General features: G+C 38.6%; 1 protein-coding gene across 1 annotated transcript in view; it reads right to left on the bottom strand.

Annotated features, from left to right (window-relative positions):
• The window catches only part of LOC109981593 (piezo-type mechanosensitive ion channel component 2), a 97,963-nt gene extending 81,502 nt beyond the window's left edge, over positions 1-16,461 (bottom strand). The window contains exons 1-3 of the mRNA XM_065954272.1: positions 15,909-16,461; positions 8,344-8,439; positions 68-193 (exon numbers count right to left, since the gene is read on the bottom strand). Of these exons, the coding sequence (XP_065810344.1) occupies positions 68-193; positions 8,344-8,439; positions 15,909-15,972 (286 nt within the window). The 5' untranslated portion in view covers positions 15,973-16,461. The remainder of the gene's footprint in view (positions 1-67; positions 194-8,343; positions 8,440-15,908) is intronic.
• Positions 16,462-16,661: the final 200 nt, after the last annotated feature.

The following is a 16,661-nucleotide window of genomic DNA, read 5'->3' as shown; positions in this document are numbered from 1 at the left end:
ACAAATATAATTCAAAAAACATCACTTCCTTTAAAGAACTGGGCCATATAGGTTGCGGTGTACTCACAGTTGAAGTCGGAGTTGATGGAGTCCCTTGCCAGGAGGCTGGTGATTGTAATCTGATAGATGATGTGGAGTAGCAGAAAGGACATACTGGTGAAGCAGAGGGACTGCAGCAAACGCCCAGTGTGGCCTGGAGGAAGAAGAGAGCAGCTTCAGTGAGTCCACTAACACCACCACCACCTTCACTATTCCCTTTAAGGATTTCCACATGTTACTTTTATCGTTCATGCACTAAAACACAAGGAAAAGGTTATTTTTCTAGACTCTGAGAACTCTGTGAAACTCTGTGAAATTCTAACCTTTTCAGAGTTGTTCAGCACAAAGAAGTGCCTCCTAATGGTGATTTTTTTTAGTACTCTCAGGGCAGAGCAAGGAGAACAACGAATCATATTCAACACTGAAGTCTGGAGCTGTTTTGAATAAATTTGTAAGAAAGGCAAAGGTGACTGGGAGAGCACCCAAAGGGGATTTTCTGAGGATCACAATACATATCCTGGTTAAGAATTGGCAACACTTCCATGAAGCAAAGTTTATTTCTTTTGAAAAGTCAAATAAACATTCTGGTGGACCGCAGGACCTCTAAGTCTCTAATTCGTCATAGGAGGAGAAACAACATGAGCTCTTATACCTGATTTGATTCTCTGGTGTCTGGCTTTGGTGGCTGATCATGTTTGCAAGAAAAACCGTCACTGTCCAAGACTGTAAGAGCAACATTTACTGAAGTTCCTGCCTGGTCCAGAGTCTTTCTTTAATTTAGATAAGATTACAGCTGTCAGTGGACATTACAGATCCTGGGAGGGATGGATGAGAGCACTCCGAGGAGCTGCCACAGCTGTTCCACACATGGTTGTTTTATAGTGCACCTACAGGTATTTGGGATAATTTCAGTAGTTGTTATGGGGATAGTTCTCTACAGTAGGAATTCTCGGACCCCCACTTATTGGGAAATTGAACGTGTTTGTCCTCAGGGAAGAACGCGCTTGATGAGACTCCTGTTCTTTGAGGAGGTGATGACAGAAATGCCCTGAAGGAGTGAATTGTCCCACATACCTACACACTTTGGTCCACTGGTTCCTCTCAGGGCAGCAACTCCACCTCATTAAATTTACTGCATCCTTGCAGGGGAACATTTAACAGTTTTATGATTGTATATGACACAATATCCTGGCCGAGGTAAAGCACTGCTGCTGTCCCAGGGCTTCATCAAATTTGTGCAAGAATTGACCACAGCAGGCAAATTAAATACTGAAGTGAAAACAATTTGTGCTGATTTCCCATTGCAAGTCCCTCGGCTTTTACAAAAAAAGGATAAGAATGCTTGTAATTATGAGGTATGAAAACTGTTAGCGAGCTTCTGAGTCCAAATTTGTCCTAATCTGCTCTGCACAACACAACTGATGTGGCTTTTTTCCTGCTCTTTCCTATTTATAATAAAGCATTTTTGTTGTGTGATGGCCATCTGTGACTGTAGTCCCACACTCATCTTAAAAAGTGCTGTCCCATGGGAAACTTTTCAAAACGCTTCTCAAACAGAGGGTATTGTTTAGTTTTCACTGTTGCTCCTTTTTTCCCTAATCAATCAGATAATTGTTTCCATGACAACATTTAGATTTGATTTGACTACATAACTCTTGCCAAATAACAGTGTCAGAGGGGGCCAGTGAAAAGTTTTCAGAATCACATCACATCTTTATGCCAATTATGTGCTCACATAAAACATTTTGATTGCAATGTTTTGTTTTGTTTACTTCAGTGTTCTTACAAAAAAAGAGAAATTAGACTAAAACAAGGACATCTAGCAGGATATCCAGAGAGCTTAGACATCTGCGACAGTTTATAGTAAGGTCCTTGCAACAACTCAAATCTGCAACGGCTGACGACTCTCACATATTTTGGAATCATCATGTAATTCAACTTTATTGGTCAGAGATAATAACAAACGTCAAATCAGTGCAGAGATTTGAGTTTGATGGTAGTTTTGGTACTATTTATTGAGGGAACATTTAAAGCCCAGGACAAGTACCTTCTGAAAATACAAAAAAGCAATAAACAAGAAGTGGATGGACAAGGGAACCACCAACCGAAGGTGAATAGGCAACAATTGTAAAGGGAGTGTATGATATGAAGAAATTGATCTTTTCCTTAAAGGTCACATATTATACTGCTTTTCAACCAGTTTAAATAAGTCTCAGAGTTCCCCAAAACATACAGTATCTGTGAAGTTTCTTGTTATCAATCCACTCCAGTCCTGTATTTGATCATGCCTACAAACCCCTCTATTTCAGCCCTGCTCAGAACAGGCTGTTTCTGTGTCTGTAGCTTTAAATGCAAGTGAGCGTTGTTTGACGCCCATCTCCTTTCTCACTCCATGCCCAGTTGCTTACGGTGGAAAGGCTGACTCAGAGGGCAGAACAAACACCTAGCTGTAGGAGTGTCACCCACCTGGGGGAGGGATTACTGCCCTCTGTGATGTCATGAAGAGAAAATCTCCAATCCGCCTGTTTGAGCACACATTTTCTAAAAAGTAGAGCAGGCAAAATACGGAGAGGATGGACTTTTCTCATAATTGAGGGTTTTATGGACGGGCTAGGGACACATATTAAAGTGCATTTGTATAACATGTGACCTTTAAGACTCTGTTAAGATACCATTTGTAGGTATTGATCTAAAAGGGTAAAATATATGAACACTGCAAATACCTTTTCAAACTTCCTCACTTTTTCTTTTCTATTCTCCTGTTTACTGTAATTTACTCATGGAGTACATTGGTTTTAATGTAAATGTACTATGTTGAGGTCTCCTATAACATAACATAACTGCATACTCTTTAAATCTCCGATATCATGGTTTTATCCCCAGCCTCTCCTCATGCTCTGGACTACTGGGATAATAACCCTTAATAGTTAACTTCATATTACACAAGAGCTGTGCTGTTCCACCCTTGATGACTTGTCTGATCAGTTGTGCTTGTTTGTTTGTTTGTTGTTAATAAACAAAAACTCAAATCAGCCAACACATCTGGGTATTTTTACCAGTGCCAAGATGTGTTTGCAGATACGGTTGAGCCTGGCTAAAGCATCAGAATATCAACTATCTATTCAGTAGTACTGTCAATTGCTTGGACTGAAATAACCATGTAAACAATCTGGGATGTATAAATATTTGTTTTCTGTCAAATTTTCTCAAATTTGCTTGAGGACACGTGGATCTGGATTTGGTCTAAAGTTAAATGTGTTCTTCCACCAAGTTTGGTCTCCTTATTGCACAAGTTGTTCAATGAGATACATTTATACAACGACTTTATAAACAGAATAACAATGAAAACCCTGAAATGTCTTTACACAAGTCAAGTGAATTTTGAACCGTGATGCCGTCATCTGATTATTATTTTTTTTATGTCTAAACAAAATCAGCTCATGTCTCAAGAAAGATCGGCTTGTTTTAAAGCTGACTGGTTCAAATCCAGACAACCTCTGATAGAGTTCTATGAGCTTAAACATAAACCTGATCAATCATCCGTTACATAAATCATTTATTTAAATTCATGAAACAGTACTAAAACACTCAGGGACATTGTCATGTCAGTTCCCATTCAACGAGGCATGTAGCACCCACCCTGTAAAGGCTCTTAAAATCCCTGCATCGCATTTGAGAACAGCAGTTTGGATTTAGTTTAACTCTGCTGAGAATTGAATGCCTTCAGCTGCAAATAAGAAATTAGAGAGTAAAGAGAAAACAAAAACAGGTTGCATAAGCTATTGCTTGTCTCCAGTTAGGCTTGGGAGTCTTGTTTACGGACGTATCCTCGGGCACACTGCGCTGCTGTGGCTTTTTAAAGAAAATGACTACTAATGAATTATTCATGTTCAGCATTTGGTTTAAATTAACTTTACAAATTTGACTGCCACGTGTTCGAAGATTCAAAAGACAAAATCAAACAGACCATCAAAACAAATCTCTTAATTAACTAAATCCTGTCTCTAAATTCCTTGTAAAACAACTCAAATATATGTGCTGTGTGTTTCTTTTCTGTCCTTTTTTTTTAGTTTATGCTGTCAGTGTAACAAATGAATGTCTTCATTTGGTTTTCATACATTAGACTAATCATTTTAAATGACAGACACTGAAGGTGTGACTCTACAGATTATGATGATCTGCTTAAGTTTCTAAACACTACATAATTAATACAATGTAGTAATAACTTTAAACAGCTTTTTCATAACACATGTAAACAGTGTGAAGTTTAAAGGTCACATATTATGCAAAATGCACTTTACCAGGTTTGTTAGAGACTAATATGTGTCCCTAGCCTGTTTATACACCCCCCAATGATGAGAAAAGTCCATCCTCTCCGTCTTTTGCCTTCTCCACTTTTCAGAAAATGTGTGCTCAAACAGGCCGTTTGGAGATTTTCCCTTCATGACATCACAAAGGGCAGTAACCCCTCCCCCAGGTGGGTGACACTCCCACAGCTAAGTGTTTGTTCTGCCCTCTGAGTCTGACTTCTCACTGTAAACAGTAGGGCATGGAGCAAGAGGCGTGGCCAGACACAGCTTACTTACATTTAAAGGTACAGACACATAAACAGCCTGTTCTAAGCAGGGTTGAAATAGAGGGGTCTATAGGCATGATCAAATACAAGATTGGGGTGGATTTATAACAAGGAATTTCACAGACATTTTTGGGGAGCTCTCAGACTTTTTTTTGACTTGTTGAAAAGGATCATATGTGAACTTTAATGGCTGCTGATCATTTACAGTTGATATTTTAGCAGCATTATCACTATCATCCTAATCCTGTCGAATCCTAGATTGAATCAAAGATTGAATCAAAGATTGAATCAAAGATTGAAAACGTAATCCTGATACTGAGCCCCTGCTCACTGAATCAGACATACTGTAGCTCTATCAGCCTGACGTTCTCCTCTTTGATGACGGACAGCTGAGCCATACAGATGTGACTCTAGAGGGATATCTCATACTATCTCCGCCTGTGGTCATTTACATGGTAATTACACTTATTTAAGGGTTTTGCTTGATCACTGTGTTGCAGGAGACAATTTTGATCCTTCACTGAGATCTCATTATTCATTTTTTTTTGGTCAATGCTTCATATTACAGCCTGGAAGACACAGCATAGCTCTTCCCAGTTTACTGTGATATTTTTAGTTCTTATGTATGAGGATACACTGAAACCTTTTCTTTGTAATGACAGAAGTAAATAAACTTAAGGTATGGAGCATTAGAGGGGAGGCTGGGACACTGTTCTACTGATTTGATCCCCTTTAGATCACCATTTACTAACATTTGCATGCTGTCTCGTTCAAATTTTATGGAAGAGATGACAAAAATCAATCTGTTATCATGACAGGTCAGCAAATTTTTTTTTAACTTTTATTGCAAATGATATTCATCAGAAATCAGGAGTACATTCAACTGTACATCCATCACGGTATACTTGGTTCGAGATCAGATGAACTAGATACTTGTTTCAGCCAAAGTCGTTATTCTTGCGACATATTGTCTTCTCTCAAGATTGCAGCATTTAAACATTATTACAAGCGCTCAAGGCGTCTATTAAATACACCTGAAAGCATTGACATTTTTAATTATAAACTAGCCTTTAAGTAATTTGTTAGATACAGTGATCACTTTCTCTCTGCTGGTTTCATTATAAAATCTTATATATACATTATAAAAATGCCACCTTTCAGGCCAATAAACACGTCTTCAAGGAGAGCCCCAGCCTGCTGCTCAGGAGACTCCTGCACCGTGCTTTCTGCTGAGCGAGCTGCAAAAATGTTGAGTATAATTGCATTCATTTCTGCAATCTCATCTCTACATGCAGATTTCAGTGAATTACTCTGAACCAGTAAGAATTATAACAACCTCAAGAGAAGGGCCATGAACAGCTGTTCACTTCAAAGACAAAAAAAGAGTCTCTTATGGCCTCTGTTTAAAATGCAGAACATGTTACACTTAAGAACTGAAAAAAAAATACGATGATTAACAAAAAAGGAAAAGAAAATGTAAATAACAGCGATACTTGTCAAAATACTGAAAAATATACATTTGACATCAACTTTATTGATTTAATTCTGTATGTCACTTAATTTACGGCAACACCAAATATGACATGACGATATAAAAGCCTGGATCCTTTTTTATGGGACAATGAAGATTTATGTACAACTTAATCTTCAATTATTTTAGGATTAACAAGTCACCCCTTTATAATTTCATTTTACTAGACATTTGTTTGAAACTTTGTCATAATCAAAGTATGTATTTTTAAATTGTCCGCATGGAACTTTCTCCAAAATGACCTGAAAGTGGCAGATCTCATTTTGCTTAAAGCCTTTGGCTCGATCTTAAAATATAAAAAATGCGAGACAATTGGACAGTGCCTGTGTTTCTGAACTGTAATCTGTGATCAAGATTCTGCACTTTATCTGTAAATCAATATGCACATTGTAAATTGTTGTTCTCTCTTAACTTCTGTTTGTAAACTGTCTCTTTATCATGTAATCCTTTTATGGCATGTGCTGCTGCCCTCCTGGCCAGGTCACCCTTGTGAAAGAGATCCTGATCTCAATGGGTTATTTACCTGGTTAAATAAAGGTTAAATAAAAAGAAAAAGTTTAAGGCAAATACTTTTTTACACACTGATACATTGGTGGGGTCTGAAGTATAACTGGATCATCCTAGAATCCGAGAGGGTTTTTGTACTCATTTTAAACCCTAACCACATGCATTTCTGGATCTTGCACAGCAGAAAGTTTTAAAAATTCACACATAAACAGACAAACAATTGTTAACCCCCCTCAGATGCAACTGATCTCCTGTGTGTTTTCAGCTCTTGGACAAGTTGGTCTGCGTACACAGATCTGCAAATCTCTTTTTTTTTTACACTTTTGCAGATCCTCCTGAGACGTTGTGTTCACTAGAATGGGACTTGAATGGTGGACAGAAAACCCCAAAACGAGTATGTCACCGTCCACAGCTGATTCTGCCAGGAATTTAAAACTGTTGAACCATTTTGATTTGTCATGTTTAGTGAGGGTTAAAGTATCATATATTGAAGCTTTACTATATCATCTTTATTATGGGGACAAGACATTTAAGCTGAAGGCCAATGTCATGTTTTAGACTCAGAGGATTTAACAAATACCATTTCAATTCTTACTTCACTGTCACGTGTCCAACCACGTTCGACGTCAGCAGCTATCAGCTGAGCTTTCCTAGAAGATTTCTCTCTTTAACTATTGATGAGAGTGTAAGTGGTCCACTCTGCGCTCCCTCCTCCCCCTCCCTTCCTCCTTTACTTCCTGATTGTTATTTCAGCTGCAGACGAGCAGAGACAGCCTCTCGGGCTGAATGCTGCTCCTTCCCCACCGATATGGCTCTATGTATTATTAAACACTGCATGTGGTCTCCTACAGAAACCCACATTATGTTTAGTATTTTTTGTGGTGAGGGGGAGGGCGTAAAGGCGCGGTTGAAGCTGACGACCGCAATCCCACATTCATCACCTGTAAGAAGAACAGTCACCTCTCTCAGTCGCTTCTCATAAACCTCAAAGGTTCATGGTGATTTATGTTCCTTTCAAGGCGGCGCTAAGAGATGATGAGGAAGCTAATTCACCAGATTTGAATTTACTAAACTCTTTTCTGAACCAAAATATTAAAGAGCTCTAAAACCACAGCTTTTCACATCCAGTGGACTAACTAATAACACTTGTCAAATCTACTCAGATCATTGTGTTAAGAAATCAGACCCATTTAAAGAACCGACAGAGCCTTCAGAGCAACTGAAGTGGTGAGCTATTATCAAGAACAGACCATTTTCTATGAAGGATGTTTCATGCTCTATATTGGGTTTCTTTTCTCAACTGTCAAGCTTGTGTGTTCAACTGTTTTTTTTTTTAACAAAACCGAAGTCGAAAATGTTAATTTTTATCAAGTGGACATCAGATCTGGCCCTTGTGGATCACGTCTTTCTATCTCAGATTTTGCTGGCATTGAATCATTTTATATTATTATTACAGATGGACTCGTGCCCATACAAACCGATATTACCTTTCATGGACTGAACTATGCGCCAAATCCATCATGATTTCAAGGAGTTTCAAGCCCCCCAGAGGAGGGCTGGTTTACATTACAAAGAACAATATTACAATTCAAAGTCAAGGCTTTTGGGAAACAGTCAAGATTCTCCAGGCGACGGACAGAAAGTCAAAGAAATGTTAAAGATTTAAAGAGAGCGGCTGAAAAGATCTTACCCCGCATTGTTGTGTCTGTGGGCTCTGGGAAGAGTGGAATAAGCAGGAGGTAGATGAGGTAGACGAAGGACAGGACATTGTACCTGAACAGGCAAGCTGCAGGGAGAAAGAACAATGAACAGTGAATACATTGATATTAAAAAGAACAACAAGATAATATTAATGAATTATATTTTACATTCTGCAGTGTCTTCACTACTGTATGTGTGTATTACATAATGTTTAGCAATAAGTGACAAAGCTTCACAGGAGCCGTCAGTGAGATAAACCAAACACAGATTTGTGAGAAACACATGTGGTGAAACTCATTAAAAATGTTCCTGGTGAAGGAAATCTGGTTGTAATAAAAAGACAGAACATTCCCCAAACCAAACTTTACACTCACTAGCCTAATTATCTGATCATCTGGCCTGGATCAGACAAAGAGCCCAAGCTTAATACAGTCATTCAGTGGGACTGACGTTTGTTTTGAAGTACAGTAATCACCAGACAGTGCGAGGGTGTTAAGAGAGAGGATCGACTGACTGAGCCGGCTGCGGTCAGCTCCTCATACAGTAAAGCTTCAAGTCATTTGTGAGGATCTTATTTCTTTATAGTACTCATGGTGTTTCACGCTTTGTGAGAATAATTGATGCTAGATCATGTTTTTTTGATAAATCTGTAAAGAAAACAAAATCCCTGGTGTCATGAACCAGATGCTGATGAAATGCATGATGTAGCCTACTGCTGAGTTTAGAAAACAGGAAGGTGACTTTTAGAGGCCACAGACACACGGAGCAAAACCAGATTAAAATGCCATGATCAGGTGCCTGAAAAGGATTAAGTATTCAGTTTAATTATTTATGATCGAAGACTAAAATTAGATTCAATATCTATTTTAAGCTCACTAAAACACTGTTGCTGTTTTTTGCGTTTCCTACATGCCCTGTAATTGTTTAAAGTCATTCAGTTTATGTGTGTCAGGAACCTTACATGAACCTTAGGTAATCAGTAAAACTATAAAAATCTCATTATTTCTTGTGACTTCTTTGGTGATAAATAAACAATGTGTTCTTATCTTAATAAATGACAACTATGTAGATATGTAGGTGAGTTGAGATCCAACACCTATCTAAAAGGATGTCCTATTTTTCTTTTAATGTTTCCATTTCAAACTGAATTTAAATATAAAGTTTAAACAGTGTGATCTGATTTCACACTTTCTTTCTGTAGAAGCAGACTGTAGGGGTTTTCTGGCACAATTTCACTAACTTCCAGGGTGCGTGATGAATGAAAAGCTTTATGAAAGGCTTGAAATGGTCAAAAAGCTGCAGCAATACTTGTAGTTTAAATAACTTTATTAGGCTGACATGTTTCAGCTTGTGGTCTTCACCAGGGTCGTACTTTTCTCCTGACAATGAGCTCAAATGATAAATCATTTAACCATGAACCATAATGTTTTTATCATAGTCAATCTCTGTAATTTGATTTGTCTTTTTCAACTTAAAACTATTTATTTCTACTGTAACATTTTTCATTATTATAATATTTATTATTATTATTAAATCCTTTTTAAATTATCATCTTATAACCTATTTCTTGTTTAAATTTTTCATCATTTTAGTGCTTGTCGTCAATGTCCCTTCCTACGTCTTGTCTGTTGTTTCTATGTGATGCACTTCAGGCTGCACTCCTCTCATATTAAAGGTCTTTACCTCTAAATAGGACTGAGTTGGTGAACAAATATGAAATTAAGCGGTAATGAAAATAAGCAGTTTCTTTTAAATTCACTAAAAGAAAGATCTAACACACTGTTTCAGTATTAAGGATGTGTCACACTGAATTATGTAACTACACACTCACCCTTTCCCAAACACTCCCTCTTTACACACACAAACACACACAAACACACACACACACACACACACACACACACACACACACACACACACACACAGTCCAGGCCCATGAAGGAAGTCTTTTGAGCTCATGATGAAAGTTAAAACGCTTAAGTGCAAACATGACTTCCAAAAACCATTAATTGATGTATTGATCCCCACACGCCTCATTTCCCCGAGTCAGAGTGACCATCAGCTCTGATCGCTGCTTTTACCAGTTAAACGGCTCCCATCACCTGCTGACTGAACATCAATTAACGCATCCAAAATGAGCCACACTGATGTAACACTTACCCATTTCGCCACTAAAGCCTATTTCGTGTCTTTTTAACAACCTGTGTGCTTTTAACAGCTGTCAGACCAACTAGTTTCACATGACCATACTGTACAACTTGAGTTTTTCAGGCTTTTCTCAGCCACGCACAAAATATGTGATAAACTCCGGCCTGCAATTTCTCACATTTCTTTGAACATTTATAGGTCAGGAGGTAGTTCAGCAGGGGAGGGAAAAGACGAACACAGAAACCTTGTACAAAATGCGGACACACAGTCTGACCTCCCAAATATCTCTACGCGGTTAAATCAACACGTACAGAGTTTATAACCCGGCCATGTGAGTTACCGTCTGAGTCACGGAGATCAACTACTGGTCTTGAGCTTCTGAAAAATTACACTTAAATGCTGAAAATGGGGCCTTTTATTTATCTTTGGAAATTCAATGGGCCTATTCATTGACATTTGACTTGGCCCTGACTTTTCCCTCGCTGCAGCCCTTCACAGTGAGTGAACCACCTTGTTTCCTCTGCACTCAGATACACACTAATGAAACCAACAGTAGTTAATAAATGTTATGGTGGTGTCAACTTTGAGAAAACCACGGACAATTTATCCACCCAATAATATTTGATGCACGCAAGACTGCTTGATAAGTCAGAAAGTCCAGGTAAAAATGTTAAACTCACACACTTTCATCAAAGTTTATTGATTTGGGGTCATTTTTTTCAACACTTTGGGATTGGAAACATAAAGCTATATGGGGGGGACTGACAAGGCAATGACTCAGGGTTTTTTTCTATCTCAACCCAGGCCATTTCATCTTTGTTAAATGTGGCATAAAATAAGCCTTAAGCCTGCCTATTTCACCCAACTTGGCAGTCTGAACCCTTCTGCCCCCCATTATTCATCTGCTCAGATAGAAATCTATAAAAGTCCCCTTTTATCTGTACTGCAAAGAGGTACAGATAATCTATCTGTATCTGCATGGCTCTGCTCCAGCTGGTAGCCTGCAGACAGTCGACCGCAGTCTTCCTGGCCATTTTCCTTTTCTCTGTATGACTCACCATCTGAGGATTTTTACACGAAGAATGAAAATAAACTGCCGTTGTTTTCAGACATCAGATTACTGCAAAAACTCCCCAATCACATCTGAACCGAGCCTTTGTCTCTCCTAGAAAAAGCTGCTATTACAGCAACACAAGCCTAAACACAAGAGCAGAACGCCAGTATAAAATGTGAAATAAAGTCAAACTGACCTCAGAGTTGCAGCCTAAAAACATAAATGTCATGAAATGAGATAAGGTGGTGCAGTGCCTGGCCAGACCAAGCACCAGGAGATAACTGAGGAATTCAAACCCTCTGAAGAAAATAATAAAGCAAATACCACATGAATACAACCACTGAACAGAAAATTGCTGTTTTAAACGGAGCATTAAATCTGAAAGTAGGTTGTTGAAGAAAGAATAAAAGTTGTTCAGTACCAATAGGCCTATTCATTTTAACTAGCCTTTAAAAACTTCTTACTGGCTAAAAACTAGGCTTTGTCAGACAATAAATACACTATGGAAAAAAATAAAGTGTAAGTATTATGGTAAATACTGTTGCTATAGTGAGAGTGGCATTATTGAAGCAAAAAGAAGTCATAGAGTCAAGCTAAATGTTCACTTTATTGTAGCTAGCAAGCATTAACTCGCACAAGCTACTAGTAGCAGAAAAAATATATATTAAGGCTTTTATGGCAATTTGTGTGTCTGAAATTGGGGAAAATTGTGATTTATAGTTTATGAATTTATTTTTCCATTTGTTTGTGGAAGATTTTATACATATTTCAGGTAGACTTGCTTAGCTTGCTGCCTAGCTACCAAAGACAACCAACTTTGAACAAACTGGCTACTATAAGGCTGCAGGTTTTCATTGAAGTGTTTTAGACTAAGGCTGAAGACAAGACCAATTGAAATCAAAATTCTTTATCTGAAATGTACACAAAATCTTGAATCCTCCTAAAGCTTATATATGTCTTTCTTCTTCTCTGACTGTTAATGCTGGAGGTCTAAATATGCTCCTGGTTTGTTAACAGACAGCAGGTGCAAGATGAAATAATAAGCAGGTGCAATTGAATTTGGTAAATTCACAACCTGAAAATTGTTGGGTTTTTTTGTGTTTATTTTTGGACTAGTTGTCTTTATTTGATAGGACAGTGGATAGAGGAAATCAGGATTTGTGGACAATACCCGTATGTTCCCTACATGAAGCATGACCGAACCACTAGGCCATCTGCGCTCCCTGAAATATTGTTTTTATCCCATGCATAAGCCTCCTTGAACCTGTTTTCAGGATTATGTTACCGAATCTTTCCTTTTTGTTGTGTCAATTCTATTGTCTAATATAAGCAGTTAAATGGTTAAAAGGCCCGTTTGACATTTGTTGTCTAAATTATTTTTGAGTAAAACGAAGTAAAATTCAGACTAAATAATCATTTTCCATAATGAAATAAACCAAAACTCTGTGACATAATTTACACCTCCAAATGACCATTCTAGTTGCTGATGGTCACCTTTGCTTTTGTAAATCATATAGAGGATTTATGGAGGAATCAGTATTCATTTCAGCCTGTTTCATAATGGCTAACAACTCCTCACAGGAGCTTAAACACATATTCTGTGGGTTGTTTGTTAAAGCTATCATAGGGCTAACAGATAACAGATATGTTTTGTACATAACCACATCCTGGCACCTAATTTTATAGACTCAAAATGTGTATTACAACAAAGAGCAATGGAGACAAATCTAAAGCATAATGATTGTCTTGATGCTCTCAAAAGCTAAGCATCTCTAACTCATTCCTATTCAGTAACTCGGCTGCTACAATCTGCCTGACTCCACCCATCTTACCTGCTACTCAGTCTGTTACATTCACGCCACAAGTTTGATATCTGCTGCGAGTACATGCTTATAATCAAATTCACACTCCAAACTCTGCCAGTAAACACATAAACAGCAGCGTGTTTGATTAGCGTAATGTAGCTGTGTGTGTGTGTGTGTGTGTGTGTGTGTGTGTGTGTGTGTGTGTGTGTGTGTGTGTGTGTGTGTGTGTGTGTGTGTGTCTATGTGTGTGGCAGGAGAGGGACTGTGTACACATGGGCCCAGCAGTTTCTATGCTTTTCAAAAGAGGTGCTGTCAGATGGCTAACAGGAAACACAGACGATGTAACGTCAGCAGACAAGTCTTTCACTAGAACAGAAGAGGAGAGCGACGATGTGCAACATATAGAAAACTACTGAACATATACGGTGATGTAGGTGTTTGGAGTCAGATGACATCTGCAGTGCTGCAGTGTGCCTTCTCTGTGTTTTTTCCAACATGGAGAGCCCAGTAAATGTACTTTCCCTGTTCTCTTTTCTTGCAAAAAAGAATTAAATTAAAGTCCAAAACAAGAGAGTGAAAATAAATATAGCTTTAAATTATGTCCAGGCCAAAAATATGACAAAAAACTAAAGGAAAAATAAACTACGCTGTTTGTGAGCTAATAGTTTGTTGGGTAAAGATTGACTTCAGTAAGTTTTAACTAAGGTGAGACTTTTGACTGTCCCACAGAAACAATGAGGAAATCATCAGCTGCTGACCATCAGGTCATTCTCATGACAGAGATACCGTTCTCTCATCCGTCAGTTCCTATGTAGCTTCATTATTTCCCACTTTATATTTCCTCCATCCTGTCCGTTACAGCGTACAGCCACAGTAAATGACGAGTGCTCATTTGCACTTGGAAAAAAACATCAAATATTAAAGGTATGTTTACGATAAAAGGGGAAGGCAATTCTTTTCTCCCTCACAACTGCATTATTAATTCATACTGTTAAAACGACTTTCCACGAATTAATGGAGACAATGCATGCGCCTCACCATTGCTTTTGGAAATAAAGCAGGCGTCGGGCTGTCAAGTGATGCATTATGGTGGTACTGAGTGGGTCTTATCTATAGAAAGCATGCTGTTAGCTGTAAAAGTACCTCAGCCTCAGAAGTCTTACACAGACACCACAGAAGTCGTTAGACGCTAAACATTTTTCATTTGTGGTTCACCACGGAATTACTGCTTACGACACAAAGTAAACTGCATTTAATAGAGTCTGCATCAAAGGTGTGATCATAACGAGAGCTTCGTTTTCAGAAGCACTTAATCAGTACTTAATTGTGTGCCTTCTTCTTCTTCTTCTTCTTCAACGCAACAACTAAGCTGTCAAAGATCAGACATTCACAGTCTGTCTCAAGGTGCCAAAAAGTCACCCCTGAGTCCAAATAAGCTGCCAAGTTTGATCCTCTTAATCTGCATAGCAAAAAAGTGAATCAAACCAAACAGCATCTGTGCACAGCGCTTTTCTCAACAAACGTACAAATGCTGTAAACAAACCAGAAAACTGCACCGCTGACTGCAACTCGGAGAAATGTGAAGCGACACAAGACATTTACAGAAGCTCTAACATCATAACTGTTTATCAATGGGCATGAGTGTCCAGTCAGCAGCTAAACAATCAATAACAACATTGATGATTCATTCAAACATATAGATCTGACAACATCAATTAATCTGAAATAATTCAATGGTAATGTAATGGAAATGTAACTGCAGTTTGATTCCCTGTTTCCTGACAGTGAAGAATAGTTTCTGTTTGTGTTCCGAGAAGAAGACAATAAAACAATTAACTGGTTTGTGATTTGATTATTCTCATATTTCAGACTTTCAAAACAAGAAGATGCACTGACTATTTGTCTGATTTTAAATTGTTACACATTCATAGAATATACAATTCAATTCAAACTTCATCACAGACTCAAGGTCAAGTTAAAACTGAGACACAAGCACTATGCAGAGTGGAGGGACTCACAAACGTGGGTTTTAAAGCACACTTCTGCAGTGACTAAGCTCTACTGTGTTTCTTTACATCCAGTAAAAAGGTGACAGCCGGGTGAAAAATAATGCTGTTGCACAACTTTTCTGGGTTGCTAAAATAATATATCACCATGCAGCTGTCACTGTTTTTGGACTCAATATAAAAGTGTGCAGACTTCTGCAGGGAGGAGGGTGATGTGTGACCTCTAGCATCATGAGGTCAATCCAAAAGCCAAAAAAATCATCTTCATATCCACACAAGCATCAATAAAATATCAGTCTGAAGATTCATAAAATGTCAGAGTTGTAAGAGTGTAAAAAATTTTTTTCATTTGTATCTTTCATAAAGAAAGTCTGAAACAAAGAGTCACACAACTTCCCCAAACGTAAATGTATTATGAACTGATAATAGTTTAAGACAAGCTTTAAATTAAACAATCTGGTTAATTTAGACCTCCGTGAGCTCACATAGCAGCATGGGATAATTATGATGCGTAAAAAGTGGAGATTGAATAAAAACTCACCAGCTGTAAGACACACTGGCAGCAGCAACCTGAAGATCAGCCCGCACACCACCTCAGAGGCCATGGCTCCGGCTTGAATCTAGGTAAAAGGATTGTCTCCCTAAGGTTTCTCTTGCATCCCAATATCCCTCTCTCTGTCAAATCCCAGTTGACATCAGACTGGTGCGCTCCTCGAAGCGGCCACATCAGCTCTCCCCCGCTGTCACCTGGACTCCGGTGGTTATTCCACAGAGAGATGACATACCAAGGATCACCACAGCAGGCATGTCACGGGTAGGTAATGTCACCGTGATGGTTGAGTTGCTCAAAGAGTCAAGTTGTCGCCACAGAAACTCAGGTGCGCAACCCGCTGCGCCTGAAAAGCGCGTTAAAAAACAGAAGAAAAAGAAGTCAACAAGTCCTCAAGTCCAATTAACCTCCTTTTCTTTATAGCAAACCCCCTTTCAAGAAAAGTGTTTAAAACGTCTGGAAGTTTAATTTCACTTCTTTGCGATGCAGCGTCACAGGAGCTGGAGCTCGGAATAGCTGGGATATTCACCCTTCCCGTTATATCCCCTTGCTGAAATTTGACTTTCTGACTTCTGGTGTGGTTTGTATCAGCCAACTGGAGGCTACAGGACAAGCACGTGATTGGCATCTGAATTAACCAATCAGAAGTCTTCGTCTAGTAACTGGTCCAGCCCACAATGATAATTGAAAGCAAGAGGTAGGACAGAAGAAGTGAATGCAAAAAAAAAATGGTTTTAAGAGGTA

The sequence above is a fragment of the Labrus bergylta genome, chromosome 4 (genome assembly GCF_963930695.1).
Source record: "Labrus bergylta chromosome 4, fLabBer1.1, whole genome shotgun sequence".
NCBI lineage: Eukaryota > Metazoa > Chordata > Actinopteri > Labriformes > Labridae > Labrus > Labrus bergylta.
This window is presented reverse-complemented; position numbering and strand designations above follow the sequence as displayed.